Source organism: Suillus fuscotomentosus, assembly GCF_016647785.1.
Source record: "Suillus fuscotomentosus strain FC203 chromosome Unknown F5891scaffold_14, whole genome shotgun sequence".
NCBI classification, from domain to species: Eukaryota; Fungi; Basidiomycota; class Agaricomycetes; order Boletales; family Suillaceae; genus Suillus; species Suillus fuscotomentosus.
The window spans coordinates 732,345-755,413 of NW_024539526.1; the positions used below are offsets into that span (position 1 = coordinate 732,345).

Genomic DNA, 23,069 nt, shown 5'->3' on the forward strand with positions numbered 1-23,069 from the left:
CCATCAGCTCTATCGATAGATGAAAAATATATGCGGGGCTCCTGATATGCCTATCGCTCAGCCAAGTCAATGTTGAGAGTTGTGAGATATTGGCGAGATGCAGATAATTGTCATCATGACCAATAACTCGCTAAGGAGTCGTTCTGGTCTGAGTAACATCTGAAGACATTCAGTGAGCTCGTAGTGTGCACACAACTAAATTCAAGTGAAACGAGACGTATCGAGACTCTTCGGCAATCTCTTGAATTGAAGATAGATTGATGCGAGATGCGTAATACATAAATGCTTGAGGAGTCCAACAATGCGGATACTCTGGGGGCACAAAGCAACGAGCAAACCAAAGCGAGTGAACCAGACCGAAGCATAGCAAGCGAGATGTGACCCGATGTGACCCAAGTATAATGTCGGCGATGATGGAATGTATAAATAGGAAGAAAAAAATGCTATTGACAAGAAGGTTGGTGGTGGATGTGAACATGAGATTGGGGTAAGATGTGATAGTAAATTGTACGTGTGCAGGTGTCAATATAGTAGTAGCTCAAAGGGCTCACGACGGGGTATATGTCAGATATTATGATTCTGAATGGGAGGCGTTTGTCTTGTTGTTTGGGGATGACCAAGCTTCTTTAAAACGTTTCGAGGAAGGCGACGGAGATGAAAAGGTAAATGCCGAGCAAATTTGTCTGCGCTCTGGAGTAGATAATTCGGTATCGAAGCGGCCCTTGAAGCAAGAGGAGTAGCATCCGCTTGGTCAGATGGTAACGAGGCGTGCGATATTGCGGGAGAGAAGTAATGGCGAAGTTCCGGTTCAACAGACTGTTTCTGAAACCAAGGTCAATTGATGATGTTAAACAGAAAAGGATACACGAACTTTGTCAAACACAGACTCTTGATCCGAAGTTTCCGTAGCGGTGTCATACGCTTCAGAGACATCTGCCAATGGTGAGACAGTAAGCTCGTAACACTTGGAATCTATCTTGGCCTGGGAAATAATAAGACGAGCGGGATCTCGCTGACTTGGAGTTGCACTTGAAAGCTCTTGTTCTTCGTCAACTCTTGGCAAAGGGGAAGCCTTGCGTACAGGGCGTGACCCTCTAGGAATTTTTTTACGCCCATCGCTTCTATTTGCATTGCCACTGGCAGATTTGCGCAGTTTCTTTGAGTCCGACTTGAGTTCTTTCTGCTTCTTGGAAGACGGCGGAGGAACCACCACTTTTGTTACCAAAACTGCTGTCTTGCGCTTCTTGGATGCATTTGTGGTAGTTTGGGCCGCGCGTTCACCCGTAAGCGGATGAAGGTTCTCCTTCTCGATAGCGGCAAGGGTTGATAGCAATGTGGCAGCAGCATCCGCAGCTGTTGTTGTCACGAGATTTTTATCGCTAACATGTCTGATCTTCTGAATCTCGGTTGGGGTGTCCTGGAAGACTGTGAAGGAGCGAACGGACATTGATATTTGAATGAGCAACGAGGCGAAGAGAATGCTGTGAATCGTGCAATGGAAAAAAGTGCGCTAAGGAGGCAGTGTAGGCAGTGTAGGCTGGGAGTCGCTTGATGCGCGTGGTTGAATGTGACGGCTAGAAAATGTAAGACAACAAGTTGTACAGGCGTGTTCGGTAAACTCTCTTTAAATGATGCGTGTTTATTAGAACTCCGATGTTCCGATTTGCCACAACGCGTCGCGTTCTACTCACGTGCTTTTACTAGTCTTGGACTGCACGCGATATCAATGTGCTACAACACGAACAAGTTGGCCGACTTTGCAATGTTTCAACCCTCGATTAACAAAGGCTATCCACCACTAATCGCAACGTTTAGAACGTCTGGATACTAAACCGCAGCACTTTGTCGTGCTGTAGCCGCAGCTAACCCCAAATCACATGTATTATGTCAAAACGAATCTGTAATGATCGTCTCCCGATGTCATACCCCCATTTTTCGGGCATTGGTAAGCACACATCATCCAATCCCTCAGCCCTGTGGTATTTCTACATCCGCGGCAGTCACCTCCCCCCGCCCTGTTGCACCATGAATCATTGGTACGATTCGGAAATTTCTTATAGAATGCGAGTCTAACAGAGTTGTGTCAGTCAAAGGTCGATCTGCTACAGTCTGTCACTGACTGATGGCCGCCGCCCTCGGATTCCTAAGCAAGTAACTCCTCTTTGGAAAGCCGTGTCAGACCGGAATCGATCACTTTATCTCTCAATGCGGTAATGGGGCTCGCCGCCTTTTCCATTTAGGGGTACCCGAAACATAAGCAAAATGAAATGTTATACAGCTCGGGTTATGTCTGAACCGTAGAAAAGCCAATAATGACATTATCGCAGGGGGATCTCAACGTTGCGCCCCATTTATCTATCACGCTCACCAAACCAGGCGCGGCCTCATGCTTAACACGCCCCAAACAGACGTCACCCATTTAAACTGCCGCTCATCTATCATTACTCTTCGCCTCTCCCGTTTACCTCCCTCTCCGTAACGTCCCTCGCCACAGGCCTTTCCATTCAAGTCCATTAGGACTTTCCTCCTCCCTCATCACCACTCTCCCAGAAGTGACTTCGGCCAGGATGCCGTCCAAGCAATCCTCTTCTGCGAACACCCCTCCTCCCCCCGCTCTCGGCACTGTCATCGATAACAATACCATAGAGCTCGTAGAAGTCCTGGGTGTTGGTGGTTATGGTGTCGTCTATCGTGCCGTTGACACCCGTGATCCCCTACTCACCTCCTACGCCGTCAAGTGTCTCATAAGCTCCCACATCCACCACAGCACGCGCCAGCGCCAGCTCCACATCCGTGAGATAGCTCTTCACCGCCTCGCTTCAGCGCATCCGAATGTCGTCACACTGCATAGGGTGGTCGAGGAGGGCAACTACACCTACATTATTATGGATTATGCTAGCGACGGCGACCTTTTCTCCCAGATATTACACAACTGCCGCTATCTTGGTCATGACCACCTTATCAAACATATCTTTCTACAGCTCCTCGACGCTGTTGAGTACTGCCATTCGCTTGGCATATACCATCGTGATCTCAAGCCAGAGAATGTCCTGTGCTTCGACGGTGGCATGCGAGTTGCGATCACCGATTTCGGTCTTGCCACGACTGATAGGTTTAGCGAGGAGTTTAGGACGGGTAGCGTATATCATATGAGTCCAGGTATTTATTCTGCCGCTCCAATGGTCGCGTATACTCATCTCTATTTTAGAATGTCAAGGAGGAGAATTCGCTCCGACAGGCTCGTATTCACCCCTATTCAACGACATTTGGTCATTAGCAATAATTCTCCTTAATCTTGCAACCGGTCGGAATCCGTGGAAGTCGGCGTCATCATCGGACCCCACGTTCCAAGCATATTTGCAGGACCCGGCTAACTTTTTGCCGACGGTCCTCCCCATTTCACCTGAAGTGAACGAGATTCTTTGCCGCATGTTGGAAGTGGATTGGAGGCACCGCCTTACGCTTGCAGAGGTTCGCGTGGCGATTCAGGATGTGGAACACTTCTACGCCGAGGGCGTGATATTCGAAGGCAGCATGGCCCGTTGTGCTTGGGAGATTGATGTCGACCTTGAGAGCGATAGTGACTCCTCCAATCACGAAGAACCTGTTGAAGCTCAAGACGAGCTCAAGTCCTTTTGGAGCAAAGATTCGGATGCGGAGATGGACTTTACGAGGCTTTCTGTACAAAATCCGGCCTGGGAGCAATATTCGTCGTGCAATGCGACCTGGGCCATCGAATCCTCTATTCGGTCGCCATCACCGTCTCTGATTGAGCCGCTCAAAATCTACGAGTCCCCTCGTACTCCACCATCAACATACTCTCCCCAATCCCCTGATTCCAGCTCGTTACCTTCCGTTCCCGCCACTCCTGAGGGTATGATGTGCAGTAGGCCCACACCCATTCCCGCCAAGGGTCTCAAAATCAACACAGTGTGCGGGCGTCGTATATTTTTCACTGGTAGCAGTGAAACACGTTCCACCTTTTCCTCCATGCACACTGCCGTTGAAAGTTCTACACCGTTCTCCTCCTGTTTTTTCCTTCCAACTCCTCCTTCAGTTTCGAAGCTGTCTTTGCCTTGGACCAATTCTGGAATGCCTTCTTCGGTTGACTTAGGCGCTTATTCTACTCCTGAAAGCCAGCGGATGGATTCCGCATGGGATTACACAGAAACAGACTATTCCCCATCATCATACCCCTCCACGTCGTCCTCCAGCGTCGTTGGTCTGGAACTCGACCTCTCTCCCACGTATCACGTTGCTGAGGACACTACTCTAGCCACCTGGCGACGTGATCAAGTCACTCCCTCCATAAATCACCTTGTACCCTCCATGGTCATGAATGCCTTTCGCTCCGTCGATGCCCCCCTTCCCACTCCTCCACCCTCAGCCCCAATCCCCATCCCCCGTTCCACTGCAGGCGAGGAGAAGAGGTGGTCCTCAAGTCTATGGAGGTTCTCATTCCCTCGCTCGTCGTCGCCGCCGCATCAGACGGAAGAGCAGCCACGTTCACGCAGGGGGTCCTTCACAGACTCGTTCCCCTTCTCTACGTTCTTTTCTTCGAGTCCCACATGGGGGCGTCGGTCGCCGTCACCCAGCATGCCCGAGCCGCCACCACCCGTTGTAACCGCTATACATGAACAATGCCGGCAGCAGGCCCAACGACCTCGTCAAAAACGTCACTGGTTTTCGCCAGGAAAACTGTTCGCTACAGTTGGTGGCTAGTTGTATACTTCTTATTCACATCCATTCACATCATCATTCTTCCAACCTACTCACAATTTCTCATGCCGAGACAATAGCATTTTTGACCCCATTTTACCATATCTTTCGATTTCGATTTTTCTTCATTTACTGTTGTGCAATCAATCATCCAGGCATTATATATGAGTACCTGGTGTACACGAAATTTTATGTATCGATATGCGGCTTTTAGATTTCATGCAATTCACGAATCCAAGCACGCATGTTCCATCAGGAGTGCCAGTCTTACTCTTCTTGCCTTTGAACCCGTATCTGGCAAATTAATGTGATATCTTGAACTTGAGTGCATTCTATGTAGAAGGCGAAATAAGGTTACCTTTCATTCGAACTTGGTAAAATGACAATGGAGGTTTCAGTTTGTCTCACTCAATGGCAGAGAATTTAATTTCCAACGTCAGCCTAAGGGTGCCTTCCTGAAGTTACCATTATTTTGACCATACAATCGCTTCGGGTCTCGATCATACCAGCTGGACTTTAGGAATGCAGAGTGAAAGAACACACTGGAATCGATCAATTTATTCCGCGGAAAGCAATGCCACAAAACAGGGACGCCAAAACACGGGAATGAAAGCTAACGGCAATCCATATCAGTATGTCCTGAGATCCAAGAGCTTCCGCCCACGATCCCGTTCTACAGCGCTCTTGTTACGCAGTCCAGACCCCTTATCAAGCTTCTTGGCCTTCCCTCCAAAACCATCACCCATAGCTAGCGGCGCATTCCCGGCCTGCAGCACCCTGAATAGAGCTTTGATGACGTTGAGTGGGTTACGGCTACCCCATACTTTTGCACTGGCATCCTTGATGCCTGCTGCTTTGAGCACCTGATGCACGTTCGGGTTACAACGCAATCCAAAACCAACAGGACGAGGCCGTAGGATGATGTGGGTAGAACCGAGCTTTGTTTCTATATCCGTCCACACTGTACGCTTCTCGAAGCGTTCGACAGAGTCCATATTACGAACGGCAGCGGCGAATGCCTTGTCGGATGCCCTTGGCAGTTCTTCAGTCCTTACCCTCTCCATAACCAACTAACCCATCTCCATTTCCCACAACAACAAGCGCATACTGCCGGTGTATTTTTCCCTTCCCTGTCTGTTGTGTGATGCGGCGAGAGATGAGCTGGAATTTGTACAGCTTGCCGAGAGCTTCCCGGCTTAGAGGAAGGTTCGAGAGTGGAGAGACCTCGCCTTCCTCGTCAGCATCGTCTTCTTCGGCACCATTCTCTGATTTTTCTGCACCGTCTCTTTCTAGCATCTGGTTGACGTGCTGTTCATAAACGCTGCGTATCACGACGCGGTTCGCGTGTCGTGTGCGTTTGGTAGGAGGGAAATCCATAGCTAAAAGATCGTCGTGAATAGGGTCTGGTTTCATGACGTCCGGAAAAGCAGGATTGCTCTCTTCCTCCTCAATAGCCTCTACATCTTGTAAGTGTGATTCTGGCAATTCATTGGGTAGCGAGGAATTTGAAGGGTCTGTGGATAACTGTCTCAGAGACGAAGTTGATGGTCTACACAGAAATATGCGGGAATGAGTTGGAGGCCGTCGAAACACGGAAGAAGCACTGGCTCTTGTAAGTCTGTACATTTGCTTTGCACGCGTTGAAAGTAGAAATTTCGAAGGCGTACCAAGTTGTTTGTCCCTATTTGGTTTATGTCGATTTAGGACGACGCGTTAGTGTTCCTTGATATTTCAAGTTTCGTCGATACTTTGACCACGACGTACCGGTAATGGAAGGAAATAACTCCCTAGCTGCAGATCTCAGCGGGACAGACCTGTCGAGCCTGTTTCCGCTAATCGATAGAGCGAAGTAAGCACTTGCTGACTTATCACGGTGGGATATTTAGCAAAGATATCTGACTTTGACGAAATGCTATCAAGCGTACACGGGCTCAACCTGGCAATACCAGAGCAAGCCAAAGCCATTATAAAGCCATGGAGTGAGCGTGAGGATACCACTGTATATGCAGATTCCGGTGTAGACGACCAAGTGAGCTGCATCTCTGGGAAGAGATTCACTTTGATTAATGATGACTTTCCGCAGATGATCATACATGTGCCCTTCGCACAGAACGTGCGCGTTAAGTCTATTATACTCAAATTAGGTGATTGATGCTCGTTTAAACTTGATGAGTCTGCATCACACAGCCATCGTACGTACAGGCAGAGGTGAAACTACACCCCGCCACCTCAGGGTCTACGCAAATTACCCCAATATCATCGATTTCAGCGACGCTGAAAGCGTACAACCACATTTAAACATCAGTCTCTTGGAGGGTGAGACGGCAGTGGTTGAATATCCTCTGAAAGTTGCAGCGTTTTCCAGCGTTCATTCATTAAGCTTGTACTTTGTGAGTGTTGTTTACCCTTATGACAAAATCGATCAACTAAATACGTATTAGCGTGAGTCGGTTGGAGGAGAGCTTTCTCGTGTTTACTACCTTGGATTTAAAGGGGATGTGCGGACTCTGCGGAAAGAGGGAACAAATAAGTTAGAGGTGGCTGCTGCGGACGCGGCTGATGCACCCCTTGTAGATCGTCTTGCACAGAAGACAGGAGGGCAACAGACTACTGCACGGTGATGTACTTTGCCTGCCTTGTGTTTGTGTGATATACGTTTGATGACTAACCGGAAGTTTTTGGTCACCAGCCAACCGAATCCCTGAACGCATTCGGTGACGGCCGTTAGCCTCTGGGAAGTGTAGTCTTGCCGAAGTTATCGTATATGCTAAGTGTAGAGGATGCCAGGCTGTGACGAACAGCCTGTATGACAATATTTTCCTGAGCTTGAATTCACTTCATCATGTGTAGTATGATGCATGTCATATCTCGGCAAACCTGTCAAGTGGCAGCGAGCCACAGACGAGAACAGGATCTTTGCTGATATCATTGCCGAAATTACAGGCCAGCTGCAGGATGATGACGATTGCCATGCATCAGTAAATTTCAGACTGGTGACCAGCCCTCCATGAGGCAATCGTTGATAGAGGGACTGGTAGATTTGGGTTCAGTGCGTGCTTTGGAGTAATCACATGGCCTGTAGCCAATAAGATATTCTAACCTCGCTATACACTGTTCAGTATGTTATGTGAGCTACTCACTATTTTCACTTGCACATGAAAGAATCTGCTCCCTCAGTGACTTCTATAAAGCTCATTGAGGTTAGTTCCTTACATTCATATGGTACATACTTAGCTAACAGCAGCTGTAGCTCATGTACTCACTGCAGGTATATATATTCAATATACATCAGGAAAAACCTCCTTTTTGTATTGGGGACAATTTGAGCAGATTATATCTGACATAGAAAATCATGTACTGTTTTATTGAATGTGTGCCAAAAAGACCCAATCTTCTACAATATTAGCTAATCTGCTCATCAAAAAAGACTTCCAAAGAATTGGAGAAAATTCTTAGATATAGGATGCTATATAATTATACTAATCTATGAATGCCTCAGAGGGGCTGGTGCCTGTATGTCTATCTATGTATGAGTTCAACCAAAACCTGTTACAGTCCCCAAAAACTGGTCTCATTCATCCAATCTCATTGGGCCATGTCACCAAATTTTGGTATCAGGTGGACACTACACACATCATAAGAATAAGGTTAACAGGGACTTTGTGAAATCACTAACAAAGACAACATAGGCATCAACAAATAAATAATGTGACTGTGTTAAATATGTGTATGTATTTATGGTCTCACATGATCTCAAGTTTGAAATTATGCATCTCTTCCTCATCAACCATGTCTAGTCCCTGTCCCAAGTGCAACTCATGCCAACTGAGAAGGCTGCAATCATGTAAGCTGTAGAGTTGAGAAAGAAGAATCATGCAGAAGTTAATGAGTCTGAGTCATCTGAAGCCTGTATGTTTGTTAGCCATCAGATGATTTTTTTACTAATTAAATGTTTCATAATCAAGCTTTCCTTGGAGAATTAGTGGATCACAGTGAAAAATCACATCATCAGTATTGTCTATTGAAAATCCCACCTGCCAGATGCTAATGAGTATCACAGTCATAATCTTTCAGCCAATGCAGGAGGAAGTTGTATCCACTTGTACTTCCCTGTTCATGGCAGTGGAGTAGCGACTCTCTTATCAAGATTCAATACGACACCACAGTTCTTTGCCTCCTTACTACCATGAGTGATCAATGCACAATGCAGTCTAGCATTCTGATACTGATTGCTTGTAATGTGTAGCTTACATCCTGCAATATGGATGGGGTAGCACTAAGGATGGATACCAGACATCATCTTCTCACATGATACTGTAGGATGCAGAACAGTATGGATCTTGAGCAATCCATAAACAACTTTGAATGCACCTCGAATGTCTGCCCTATGGATCATTGCCTACTGCCCTGCAGCACTGTTCAATCTAGCCATTGCAAAGTTTCTTAGTTGCCAAGCTGAAGAAAGAAACCTTGAGCTCGACATACCTATTGCTCTTTTTCAAGATGTGCTGATGGGAGTGACCTCGTGCAGGAGAGGCCTGCTGCATCTATGCCTTTGTTATCGCTGAATCAACTTGCTGATCGACATGATGAGTACTAGTAGTAAATTTGACTAGGATTCATCTGAATTTGATTGTCTTTGCAATATTTGAATTGGATCTCATGTGCAACTTATGATTTTCTATTGGGAGGGGGACTCAAAAAATCAGTCATATTGGTCGAATAAATTGAATCCTTAACAATCTGCGAGAATTGTGTGATATTGTGTCAAATTGGGAATCACCAATTTCCCTGATGTAGTAACTTTTATTAAGCTCATTGAGCTCATGTACATACTTACTGTAGGTAGGCATATGCATGAGTATGGATACTACTGGAGTATAGATAGGAGTCTGTATTTTGGGTACCTAGACCCTCACCTACACCTGTGCTTGGGTTCAACTGGCACACCTAATTGAGAACTATAGCAGTACTTACACTTGTACTTCTCAATGAGGGATCCACAGGAGTAAACCCGCAGGTGTCCAGAGGACAACCCATACTCTTACCCCTCAAGTACCCATGTCTGCTGTGTCAGTAGGGGTTGGCAGCTAGGGGCTTTCATAGGTTTCAAGAGTCTTTCAGAGGTGCCAGAGGTCCTGTCCGGGCCCTGAGGCACCTAGATACATATACCTAGCATCTATCAGTAGCTAGAGCTTGCCCATACTATCAGCCTTGTTCTTTCTGTTTTGTCTGAGTGCCACTGACTCACTGCACACCCATGGGTAGCCAGAGGTATGGGTGTCTGTGTGGGTCTGCTAAAAGGTAAGGGTATCACAGATAGAGGTATACTACCTGTGCAGGCTATAATGTCATTCTAATGCACAATCATAGGCTGATAGGCAGAGTTTTCTAATGTAACAACATTGCTAGAAGCTGTATGCATTAGCCACCATCCTAATGTAGAATGTAATGCATTACCTTGTATGACCCTTTTGGGCTTGCTGTGCCTTATCACTTAACTGTACCTTACTTCTTTTTGATGTACCTTGCTTATCTCCATCTCTATTTCACTCCTCACTGGAGGCCTGGCTTTGGCCAGCTACTCAGAGTCGTTCCAGTAGGCCTATTGCTATTCCAGCACACTACCCAGCTACTACTTATTTTATTTTTGGTAGGCAGTTTGCCATCAAATCAAAATTATATATAATAGCACTGATGAGTCATATAATGATGCATGATGTTAAGGTCATACTCTTGGAGGAATAGGTCCAATGGACTTTGGTCTTAGCTTGTACGCTGTGCCCCTTTCCCATGTACTGTCCCTTATTTCAGAGACTAAGGATAATGCGTCCAAATGGTTAGACAAGTATTGTAGGTTATCCAGAAGACTTCTGGATATCAGAAATATGTGTAAGGCTAATCCAGACAAGTCTGAACTAGAAAAAAACAGAAGGTAGACTATAGGAGTCGATCCTAAGTCTCAGAGATTGACAAGAGTTATTTAGACTCAAGTCCGGAGGACAGAAAGAGGACAAACTAAGTTGATATTCGAACTGAGGTACTACAGGACATATACAAGTGTTTATATACTAAGTGAATAACAGAAGGATCAATAAGCAAGGGTCCGAGTACAAAGCATAAGCAAAGTTTATCAAATGTGAGTTGGAAATGAAGAATAGGTTAACAGATCAGTAAGCATAACCAGTAGTAAGCATCACCGAGATACCAGGAACAAGGAATACTGAATAGGCTGTGTTTAATGTTATATGAACAGGAAATAGATTAAGAAGCTTATTATATATTAGATCAGAAGTGGATCTTTATATCAGATTGGATTGGATCTAAGGTCCGAGATCTGGAAGAGAAGCATGGATATATGGGATATGATACATGATGCCAGTCTTGTACTTTTCATTCACCAAGTTCATAGTGCCTCATGATTAGTCATGATCAATTCCTCATTCACAAAGTCCCTCATGTGAAGCCCTGTATGATTTCCTTGTAATGACCTTTTGATTTTCACTTGAGCAGTCATATTATCAAGAAACCATGTAGATTTATTATTTTTAGCAAACATGTTATTTAATATGTGCAAGGTAATAATAATATGTACATTAAGTATGTCTCATCAATCATGAGTCTCAATCACGAGCATCTCAATCATGAGCACCATATTTTCCTATTCAACCCATTAGCATAATCAGCAATAATCTAACACAAACAGAACATACATACTTGTGGATCTTGCATCTTCGGTGTGCTTGCATTTTGATGAGTCAATGTGTGGGGTTGGGTCATCAATTGCATTGTCCTGCTCTTGTGGATTGAATGCAACACAATTCCAATGAAGATGTAATCCCCTCAGATGCAGCAGCATCCATCATTTGACTTTGCTAACCACCAATTGGGCAAGACTTCTGATGAGCTTGAGCTGGAGGTATAACACTTTTGTCTTGGTTGCTGGCAGCAGTCTCACCATTGGTGAGGGGCATTTCTGTGTTGGAGTGTGCAAGGTCAGAGAAGTGTTTATGAGGGGCACTGCCATGTTGGAGTGTGCAAGGTCAAGAGAAGTGTTAATAGACTCATCAATGGGGATGTGAAATCATGGATTTGGTAGTCACATAATTGAGTCTGTACTGAAATGTGTGGACTGTGCAAGGTCAGGAGAAGTGTCAATAGACACATCAACACTCCAAGTTGAAGGTTCAGCTGTAGAGAATGTAAAGTCCAAATCTTTGAAGGCACACATTAAGTCAAGATTGGTGGTGAGAGGATATGGATTGAAAGTGGAAGGATTGGTGTTTTGTAAGAGAGGATCAGATGGGGTTTCACAGACATTTCCAAGTGGAACTGATGCATCAGCAATGCATGGAGATGCATTAGTGATAGATACATTAGGCATGGCTAAAGATGCATTAGTGATGGTCCCAGTGTCCAATAATGATACATCACTTACTGCTGCTGAAATAACCCTGTAAGGCAAATATTGTATCCCTGGTTTGTTGCCTGTAGCTGGCAAGCCCCACATTCTCAATTAGAGAACTGCACGGGTACAGGTAACCCACAGTGGGTTGCAGGTATGGGTACTGCCAGGTACAGATACGGGTCAGAATTTTGTGACCCATGCAAATACCCATACCCATGATGTACCCATCACAGTCGCAGTGTAGCCATTCTATGCTTGGGTATATTCACAGCATGCGCATGCGGTGCATGTAGAGTTGACTCTAGATGAGGAGTTGGTGGTATTAGGGCTGCAAAGGTGCATGTTTTTATGCTACTTCATCGTGCTCACTGATCATTTTTAGTAACTTATGATTACTCTTGTGCATACCACTACTCGTGCCCTCTCATTCTTCCCATCTCGTCCCTCCTTCTGCTCCTTTGAACTTGCTGTTACAATCGCTCTACTTTCTTTACTTCTCACGTATCTGCCATTATGCCTTACATTCTTAGCAGCTTAGCTTTCCTTTCTTGGTCTTACTTCCGTATTCGACCTTTGTACTATTATCTCACTGTAGCCTTGGTCCGTGCGCATATAGTTTCCTATTTAAGCACGTGTACTTTACTTAGAAACGTCACTTCAATCTTACTAGGTTTTACCCTGAAATCTTCCTTCGCTTAAGACCACCAATCTTAAGACGTCTGAACCGATCTCTTAGTCAAAGCACTCCTTTGACTAAGTCTACGAACCTCTTCTTATTTGAAGAGCTATACAAGACCTCAACAACGTGAACGCTCTGTTGAGCCTTTGTTGTTAAGAACTATCCTAGTTCGTAACAAAAGATTGAAGTCGAGAAAGACACCTATATCCATACGTGTCAAAGAAACTTCGAAACCAGAACAGAAAGATCCTGACTGAGCAAGACAGCTAGTGCAGGCGAAGAAAAAGGCGACAACCTGACTTCACTCACCCCTACCTTCCAAGCCCTGAACCTTGGTACTCCTGTACCACCATTGAACATGTCGGCCTCATCCAAGATAACAGAATTCAAGATCAACCATCCTCCTACATTTGATGGCGACAGAGACAAGTCCAAGTCATTCATGCTCTCATGCAATGCTTACATTGATATCAACTCGGAAATCTATAAAACCGACACTCAGAAAGTGATCTTCATCTCCTCGTTCATGAACGAAGGAAACGCTAGGTCATGGAAAGAAGAATTCCTCGCAGATGCCCAATTCATCGACTCAACCGGACAAAAGAAGGGCTATGGAACCTTGAAAGAGTTTAACGAAAGCTTTGACAAAGCCTTCAGACCGATTGACCCATCCGGGACCGCATTGGCACGACTCCTGGAATTAAAACAAGGCCCAGAAGGCCTGCAGACGTACATTGCAGACTTCAAAAGGTTGCTTGCCCAAGCAAAGATCAAAGAAGAACATATGATGATCTATCATTTCGAGAACGGCCTCAACGGAGGACTTCTAACCAAAATGTTCAACGCAGGAGGGGTACCCAAGAACCTTGATGACTACATCGCTGCAGTAGTCGATCTGGATAATTGCTACGCAAGATTGCTAGCTCAGAGAAACAGGTTTCCTTCCCGACAAATCCAGAAGAAGAACGGTCGCGGAGATCAAAGATATATCCCCACCAGAGATAGGGATGCCATGGTTATTGATCGGATCACCGACGAAGCCAAGCAAGAATACATGAGGACAGGAAAATGTTTCAACTGTCACCAGATCGGACATCGGGCACGGGAATGTCCGCAGAAGAAGAAAGCCCCCTACCCAGCAGTGAGGAAGGTAGAGGAAGAAGAAGAAGCTAGAAGAATTGATGAGGATTTTTAAACAGGAGACCTATATCGACGATAGCATCTCCAGCAAAACCTGTACGCCTAATACGAACAGTTGGTGAAAAGAAAGAACTTCGTGTCCCCATAACCCTCGTATCCCGAACGCGTCAGAAAAATGTCGAAACCACCGCAGTAATTGACTCCAGAGCATCGGGAACCTATATCTCCGAGGACTTCGTGAAGAAACATAACATTGGAACCAAGAAACTCGAAAACCCTTTTTACATTAAAACCGCCGATGGAAGCTACTTCAGCAGCGGACCAGTAGAACGGTACTGCACGCTGATCGTCCAAATCGACCAAAGGATGATGATAGGAAAATTCAACATTACCAAATTAGGAGACAAGGACCAGATCCTACTAGGGATCCCCTGGCTTCGAGCCATGAACCCCGCTATAGACTGGACCGAACAGACGGTATCCCTTCCAGCAACAGAAAAATCTGCCGAAATCGAGAAGTATGTCAAGCAAACCTCTCGACCACAGAAAACCTTCTAAAAAGTTCTATACAAAAGAAGACGCTTGGAGTACGTCACCATCATCCCTAACCGAACTTACGGACGAAGGAGAATATCTCCGACAAGTCGAAGAATCTTCCAAGTTTAGTAACAAAGCACAGGAGTTCGCCTCTGAAGAAAAAGAGAAGAAGAAAAAAACTTTTGAAGAATTGGTACCGAAGTATCTCCATGATTTCTCTGACGTATTCGCAAAAAACGGCTTGAACGAACTACCCCCCAAAAGACCCGGTATCGACCATCGTATCGAAACGAAGCCCGGATTTATTCCCAAGACGTCCAAAATTTACCCCCTTTCCTACAACGAACGAAGCGCAGTAAAAAGATTTATCGAGGAAAACCTTGCCAAGGGGTTCATCACGAAATCTAAATCCCCTCAAGCAAGCGGATTCTTTTTCGTAGGAAAGAAAAGCAGAGAACTCAGACCATGCCAGGACTACCGCTTCTTGAATGACCAGACTATCAAAAACGCGTACCCCCTGCCACTCCCATCATCTTTGGTTGAACGGTTACATGGTGCAAAGATATTCACAAAAATTGATATTCGATCCGGATACAATAACATTCGGATTCATCCGGATGACAGGTGGAAAGCCGCGTTCATCACGGAAGAAGGACTGTTTGAACCCACGGTCATGTTCTTCGGATTATGCAATTCCCCCGCCACTTTCCAAGCGTATATGAACGATACGTTCAGAGCTGAACTCAACGAAGGATGGCTCGTCATCTACATGGACGATATGCTCATCTTCTCCGAAACAACCACCGAACACCAACAACGAACCTGCATTATTCTAGACAAACTTCGAAAAGAAAAATTATTTGTTAAACCGGAGAAATGCACGTTCGATGCGGAAGAAGTGGAATACCTTGGAATGATTATCAAACCAGGAAGTGTAGAAATGGATAAAGGGAAGACGGCAGGCATCAAGGACTGGCCCACCCCTGAAACAGTAAAAGATGTTCGATCTTTTTTGGGCTTTTGTAACTTCTACCGAACCTTCGTTTCCCACTACTCGGATATAGCTCGACCCCTTATCGACCTAACGAAGAAGGATGTCTCATTCTCTTGGACGCCCCTGTGCCAGCAAACGTTCGAGAAGCTAAAAGAATGCTTCACTTCACACCCTGTTCTTCAGAACCCTGATCCCCACCATCAATTCGCCATCGCTACGGATGCTTCTCTTGTCGCATCAGGAGGAGTATTGCTGCAGACTGACACTAATGGCGTCTATCACCCGTGTGCATACCTATCGCAGTCGTTCAGTCCTGCTGAAAGGAATTACCCCATTCATGATCGCGAGCTGTTGGCTATTATCCGCGCCCTCACCCATTGGCGACACTACCTCGAAGGACATCCACAACCGGTTATTGTGTTTACTGATCATATGAACCTCCTCTATTTCGCAAAAGCAGAACGCCTATCCAGAAGACAGGCCAGATGGCAACTACTCCTCACTTCTTTCGACTTAAAGTTATATCACGTTCCCGGTACAAAATTAGCAGTTCCGGATGCCCTTTCTCGCCGGCCAGACCACGGCGACGGATCGGGAGATAATGCTGACGCCGTCCTCCTTCCTGATTCCATGTTTATCCGCCTAATCGATGATGAATTACGAACAGCTATTGCTTCCACCGCACCCCTTGACGACCCCCTCTTCTCTGCCGCGCAAGATGCCCTTAATGGCCTATGTTTGCCTCCTATGAAATCATCGCTTAGCGACTGGCGTATCGCTGATGATGTTCTGTTCTACAAAAATAGAGCTTATATCCCTCCCGCACATCGACCGCAGTTACTCCGGAAGCATCATGATCACCCTTCTGCAGGACATCCCGGACGTTTTAAAACCGAAGAACTCGTCAAGCGGGAAGCCTGGTGGCCCGGTATGGGCACTTATATCCGCAATTACGTCGATGGCTGCGCTACTTGCCAACAGATGAAGGTGGACACTCACCCTGTGACTCCACCCCTACACCCTATCAGTACTATGGCTACTCGCCCTTTTTCCCAGATCTCTGTCGATCTCATTACTGATCTCCCCATTTCATCTGGCTTTGATAGTGTCATGGTCGTGGTAGACCACGGACTTAGTAAGGGGGTGATCATTACTCCTTGCCATAAAACAATTACCTCGGAAGGAGTGGCGAAGCTATTTTTAAAACACGTTTTCAAAAGATTTGGTCTCCATGACAAAGTAATCTCCGATCGTGGACCACAGTTCTTATCCAGATTCTCGATCGAACTTGCACGACTCCTAGATTATTCTTTAGCCCCCTCCACTGCCTACCACCCACAAACCGACGGACAGACCGAACGATTAAACCAGGAACTCGAGACGTATCTTCGAATGTATTGCCAGAACAATCCTTCTGAATGGGTGGAACATCTCCCTATGGCAGAATTTGTTCACAATCACAGAAGACACTCCGCAAAAGATGCATCCCCTTTCTTTATCATGATGGGATACGAGCCGAAAGCTCTCCCACACTTACTTCCGGAATCGGACGTTCCCGCTGCTGAGGAACGAGTCAGAATTCTTCAAAAGATAAGAGAAGAAGCCGTCTCCTGTCATAACATTGCTATGCAACGCATGGCGGAAAGATCCTTCGGACAGAAGTACGAACCATGGAAAGTCGGAGATAAGGTATGGCTGTCCGCTGCCAATCTGAGACTAAAGCTCCCATCCCGGAAACTGGCACCCAAGAGATACGGCCCGTTCACTATCACGGCCGTACTATCCGCTATCACGTTTACGCTCCAGTTACCGCCGCAATGGAAGATCCACCCTACGTTCCACGCTTCGCAACTATCCTCCTATCGCGAAAATGACGTACACGGTCCGAACTTCCTAGAACCACCACCTGATATTCTCGAAGAAGAAGAAGAATATGAAATAGAAGCAATCCTCGCACATAAAGGAAACGGAAATCGCCGTCGATATCTCGTATCATGGAAAGGGTATTCTTCGGCTAGCAACGAGTGGATCCCCGAAAAGAATCTGGAAAATGCCGAAGAGACCCTTAGAGCCTATAAAGCCAGAAACGCACTTTGAGGTTACTCAGTACCTCGACGACATCATTCTTACCCAAATACAAAACCTACAAACAGAATGCCCTTCCCCACATCCACCTACACGCTCCCATACCACTCCACCTTCGATACCGCCCCCCTTGATTCCAATGACGAACGATACGAGACCTTCATCACCCAAGCTGAAGACCTCACCCTCATCGAGGCAGCACTCCTCTGCCCCCAACATGCTATTGAACTCACCAGAGTTCTCTTCGGAAGAAACGCCCATTCCATTAACCTCCTCATCAACATCATCCGAGCCACTGAAATCATCGAGCGAGTCTGCCGCCTCGTCGAAGACAACACAGTTCGCCACAGCCTCATGCATATGCAGAGGCGCATACGCAACTTTGCTTTGCGTCTTATTCCTGAGGAAGTTAAGGATGATATTAGAACAGTCATCCACATTGTCGCAGAACAGACCGCAGGAGTTGCTCGCCCGCCTTCTCCTACGAACCCCGCAACCACAGATGGAGTCCCTCCTCCCTCTTATCAAGACGCCGTACCTACTCTTCCCGCTAACGTTCCTAATGAGCTATTGGCTGCGGTCAATAATCTTGCGCAGACAACGGAAGCCATAATGGCGTCCCTAAGAGAAGAAAATCTCCAAGCAATTCCCGTCCCCGCTCCCGCCGTAGAAACCATCGAACATCCTCCTCATCTTTATACTGCATTTTCCGCCACCCGCGAAGAAATCGCTGCTGACCCAAATCATCAGTACCTCTCACACTACGAGGTGCAAGATCTAGCCGACGCACTGGCTACACTCCATATTCATCCCCCGCTCGTCATCCCAAACTCATTATCTTCGCATACCTTTACGGATGGGATCATACCGATACAAGTGTTGGGAAGAACCCAACCTGCCACTCCCGCTGAGCTAATCGCGGAGGCAGAGCGACAAGATGTCGCCGTCCACCATCCTATACGACGAACCGCCCCATCCAGAAAGAGAGTACGAGGCCAGCGTTCCCGTACTGATAAGGGGAAGAAACGCGCCACCAGCGCCGATGAAGCACTTAGCCCTAAACCGGGTCCATCGCCCTTACGAGCGACCTCCTCTAACCCCAATGAGAATCGCGTTTGCAGATACTGCAAGACGCTCGGGCATAGGCAAGTTCATTGTCCCGAATACTACTGCCGCGTCTGTCGAGAATTATCTCCAGGCCATCTTTCGCTCTACTGCCCGCACTACACTGGGGAATCCCCCACTTCCTTAACCTGGAAGGACGATGGATTCTACCGAACCCTCGCACTCTGGGAGAATGATTTGGATGACGCGTATGCCGCTCAATGTAGGGAAGAAGAAGCGCTCTATGAGTTAGAACGCATGAAAGCCGGACCAGACGAAGGTCCAGATGCCCTAGATTACTCGGACGATCCTATCTACTACGCTAACCAGGATGATTGAATCCGGTGGCTTCAACCCTAGTAAGGGGGTAATGTTACAATCGCTCTACTTTCTTTACTTCTCACGTATCTGCCATTATGCCTTACATTCTTAGCAGCTTAGCTTTCCTTTCTTGGTCTTACTTCCGTATTCGACCTTTGTACTATTATCTCACTGTAGCCTTGGTCCGTGCGCATATAGTTTCCTATTTAAGCACGTGTACTTTACTTAGAAACGTCACTTCAATCTTACTAGGTTTTACCCTGAAATCTTCCTTCGCTTAAGACCACCAATCTTAAGACGTCTGAACCGATCTCTTAGTCAAAGCACTCCTTTGACTAAGTCTACGAACCTCTTCTTATTTGAAGAGCTATACAAGACCTCAACAACGTGAACGCTCTGTTGAGCCTTTGTTGTTAAGAACTATCCTAGTTCGTAACACTTGCCTGGACTCACCTAGACTCATTTCTGATTTTGACTTGCCTTCATCCATGCTTGTTTGTACTCATTCATTTATGCTTGTTGTTCATCCATGCTTGTTCGCACTCATTGGTTTGTGTTCATTCATCTGTGCTTGTTCATGCTTATTCATTTGCACTTGTTTGTCCGTGCTTGTCCATGCTTGTTTGCACTTGTTCATCATTCACATTCTTTGTGCTCATTTGCACTCATACCTGGTGATGTAGATGTATTTTTTTCATTGTTTCACTATCTAATAAATTTCTTATTTGTATATAATACCTGTGGGTAAACCCTGCACGGGTGTGCATACAGGTCTGCACTTGTTGTACCTGTTAAAAACTCATTCCCATCAGAGCAGGTACAGGTTTTTGCCAGGTACAGGGGCGGGTATGGCCTCTGATACCCAGGGATTTACCCGTGCAGTTGCCTATTCTCAATGGGCAAGGTAATACTTATCAGTCCAGGTGTCCTGAAGCAAACAGATCAGTTGCACAAGTATTAGCCATCATCAATGCATCACATACCATATCAGTAAGAAAATCATCTGAAGGCATCATATATAAACATCAGCAAACTACTGAGGCCTTGTACACATTTGTGCAAGCTTGTACAAGCCTCACAAGCCCACAGCTAAGTCCCTGCTGTACAGGCTTGTACAAGCCATACAAGGTCACCTTGTACTTCTTGTAAAGCTTGTAGGCTTGTGGATTTTCGACCACAACGGCCAAAAGAAGTGTGACCAGACTGTGTCACATGTCACATCAGGTGATATTATTCACACATCATAATTTGCATTTAGAAGGAATTGAACCCAAGACCTCAGCAATCAGAAGTGCAGCATAATAACCACTAAGCCACAAGACCATCGATAAATCTCATTAATAATAGCAATATATACCAAAGAAATGTTATATGACCAAAATGCGAAAATTCTACCAAGTCAGTCTAGTCAATTATCACTACAACACTACCATTCTATTTACTACTACATAAATAAGACTACAGTAGCTTCAGATAGTTGCAATAGAATCATACACTAGTTTACTGAATATATATCCTATTTAATTTTCATTCAGAGTCAATAGATCTTGTACAGTAAAGATTAATATATATTTCAACTATACTTTCAGTAATTACAACAACATATAGTAGGTTAAGGATAGTAGATACTATAAGTGGTGTGGTATTTGATTATGTGTCTGTGAAGTTTGTAGGACCTGTGGTGTCTTGTGGCACCTTGTAAAACCTTGTGACACCTGTGACAAAATTGGTAGTTTGCTGATGAAGTCTGAATCCTCCCAGGAACTTTTAGGCTCACCTCCATCACTATCATCCTCTGAGCTTAAGGAACTATCTTCATTGCCCTCAACATCAGAATCACTTTCATTATCTGCCTCCTCTGGCAACATTGATTCAAATGCTATGTGAACTTGGTGAGCATAGGCAGTAGAGCAACAAATAAAAACATATACCAATAGCATCCTTGACAAAGCTCAGGAAAGTGCTTTGCATTGAATCAAAGTTACTGAATGCTTGGTCAAACTGCACACCACTCTCCAACTCCTCAACATGGTAACTTGGTAATAAGTAACATCAGTGCCATGACTTGTTGGTTCTTATTATTGCCCTAGTTCGTCCATTGAGAGTCATGTACTATACACATAAAAAATGTATGCACTTTATTTTGGTGGTATTATTACAAGTAACATCAATCACATGGCCTCTCTATCATTTTCCCTTCATCCTTACCCTCACCTGCCACCGGCTTGTCCTCTTTTACCAACTGTCCAGTGACCAGATCCTCAGGACTGTTCCTATCCCTTATTTACCTCCTCTCACACCAACATGCATAAGTGCCCTTAGGCTATGACTTGTCCTGACTTATGCCACCAATGTGGCTTTCCTTTCTTATCTCTTTGACTCATGCCTACTGTGCATTGTATTCTTACCATTGGCTTGTTCCAATGTTTCTCAGTTTCTTTCTATATTCGACCATCCACCACTAATCCGGTTCTGCTGCCAGCATACCTATACCTTTTCTGTTTCCCCTTTATCCTTACCTACAGTATGGTAGCCTTGCAGTCATCCTGTACTAGATTCTCTAACTTGAATCTACTCAATCTTCCCTTGAAACTACCTCCTTTAAGAGCCTCTCAGCTCTTGTCTCTAGTATGACCTTCTTAGATGCTCTTTGCATCTAAGTCTACATGATTGATACTCATTGTTTGGACAAGACTGTCCTTTCTTTGAGCTTGGTGACTTAGAAGACATCCATCTTGGGAGTCATGTGACATGCACGCCTGTGATCACTATTGACTAGACATTACCAGTCTCACTCGCTACACTGGATCCTTCGAGTTACATCACAAACATTAGCGGACGACACCCCTCTTAGGGCTTCACCTAATTTCTTTGACATGATAGATGTATGAAATTCTGGTAAGTAACTTTTGAGGAACTCTTTTTGTTCCTCGGTGTAGGTAAACAACTTTTGCTGGACACTACATGAAGTGAGTGTCTAGCAAAGTATAATTGTTATGGTCTTGCACAGCCTAGTCTGCTATACTTACAGAACAAGTGTGTTTGACCTGAGGGGTTAGCTATTGGAATGAGTCTATTGTTAGTCAATCAATAAATTGTCAAAAGTCTGAGCGCGAGAAACAATGTCCAAAGGTATAATTACGATGTCTGATGCCAAAGTGTTGGGTTCAATGTTTTCGGGTTTAGCAGGCTAGTGGGTTTTGGTGTAGCACTTGAGCTGGCGCTAGGCTCGTATTAGGCCTTTTCACATATCACATCTAATGTCCGTCACACAATATTCACTTCCCAATGCAACCCGATGCATATCTGCCAAACCTGACACTTTGACTAGTGGACCTGATGTATTGGCCACATTGGACCTGATGTTTTTCCCGTGCACTTGTCCTATCCATGTCCCATCTTGTCTGCTAGCCCCACTAGGTGTGTAGTTGATTATCTCACACATTACTCACATTGTAGCCAGCGCTATGACATGTTTTCCCATAGTCTGCAGCACCTCATGTTTATTTACATGTACATTGGACCTGAAAATTGTTGGCTGCTACTTTCGCCTATCGGGTTCTGGATTTCTATGTACTTATATATATATTGGTTTCCACATAGCACATTCATCATCCAAGTAGTAGGGAGTCGTTTCCTGACGCTTTGTGGTCAAACCCGATATTTCGTAGTTCTTAGTTGACATTGCAAATATTACCACTCTTTCTATCCGAAATACCTGTCATTATTAATAATCTGCATACCTGCTCGCTATACCCGATGTTCCCTTCCTAACCCGACGCTAACCTGCTAAACCTGCACCCAAAACCTGCTAAACCCACTAAACCCGAAAACATCAGCCAATACTTTGGCATCGGACTTGTAATTATACCTTCAGATTCTGTTTCTTGCGCTCGGACTTTTTGACAGTTTATTGATTCACTAATTACAAACTCATTCCAATAACTAACCCCTCGGGTCGAATGCACTTGTCCTGCAAGTATAGCAGACTAGGCTGTGCAAGACCACTACAATATTTTTATATTGCTGATTACTTACTTCATATAGTATTCAGAAATTGTTGTATCTTTACATCAGGGTTA

At 45.3% G+C, this 23,069-nt stretch overlaps 4 protein-coding genes across 4 annotated transcripts; 2 read left to right on the forward strand and 2 right to left on the reverse strand.

Annotated features, from left to right (window-relative positions):
• Positions 1-564: 564 nt before the first annotated feature.
• On the reverse strand, positions 565-1,447 carry F5891DRAFT_978221 (uncharacterized protein; the record flags this gene model as incomplete). The annotated part of the gene is made up of 2 exons (XM_041376771.1): positions 565-822; positions 872-1,447. The coding sequence occupies 2 exons, from the start codon at positions 1,445-1,447 to the stop codon at positions 565-567; spliced, it is 834 nt and encodes a 277-aa protein (XP_041228772.1).
• A 1,120-nt stretch (positions 1,448-2,567) lies between these two features.
• On the forward strand, positions 2,568-4,722 carry F5891DRAFT_947708 (serine/threonine protein kinase, negative regulator of sexual conjugation and meiosis; the record flags this gene model as incomplete). The annotated part of the gene is made up of 2 exons (XM_041374754.1): positions 2,568-3,159; positions 3,209-4,722. 2 exons carry the CDS (start codon positions 2,568-2,570, stop codon positions 4,720-4,722), a joined length of 2,106 nt encoding a protein of 701 aa, XP_041228773.1.
• A 422-nt stretch (positions 4,723-5,144) lies between these two features.
• On the reverse strand, positions 5,145-6,132 carry F5891DRAFT_1171769 (uncharacterized protein; the record flags this gene model as incomplete). Its single annotated transcript, XM_041365555.1, has 2 exons — positions 5,145-5,751; positions 5,795-6,132. The coding sequence occupies 2 exons, from the start codon at positions 6,130-6,132 to the stop codon at positions 5,349-5,351; spliced, it is 741 nt and encodes a 246-aa protein (XP_041228774.1). The 3' UTR covers positions 5,145-5,348.
• Positions 6,133-6,385: 253 nt separating this feature from the next.
• On the forward strand, positions 6,386-7,651 carry F5891DRAFT_1021012 (galactose-binding domain-like protein). Its single transcript, XM_041361154.1, has 6 exons — positions 6,386-6,568; positions 6,640-6,748; positions 6,803-6,863; positions 6,922-7,109; positions 7,161-7,341; positions 7,409-7,651. Exons 1-5 carry the CDS (start codon positions 6,489-6,491, stop codon positions 7,338-7,340), a joined length of 618 nt encoding a protein of 205 aa, XP_041228775.1. The 5' UTR covers positions 6,386-6,488; the 3' UTR covers position 7,341; positions 7,409-7,651.
• Positions 7,652-23,069: the final 15,418 nt, after the last annotated feature.

Bases quoted from the DNA above. Each gene is read 5' to 3' on its own strand.
- F5891DRAFT_1021012 (XM_041361154.1), top strand. From the start codon at position 6,489: ATGGAAGGAAATAACTCCCTAGCTGCAGATCTCAGCGGGACAGACCTG. The intron at 6,569-6,639 runs GTAAGCACTTGC...AATGCTATCAAG, and splicing joins CCGCTAATCGATAGAGCGAA to CGTACACGGGCTCAACCTGG. The intron at 6,749-6,802 runs GTGAGCTGCATC...GACTTTCCGCAG, and splicing joins ATTCCGGTGTAGACGACCAA to ATGATCATACATGTGCCCTT.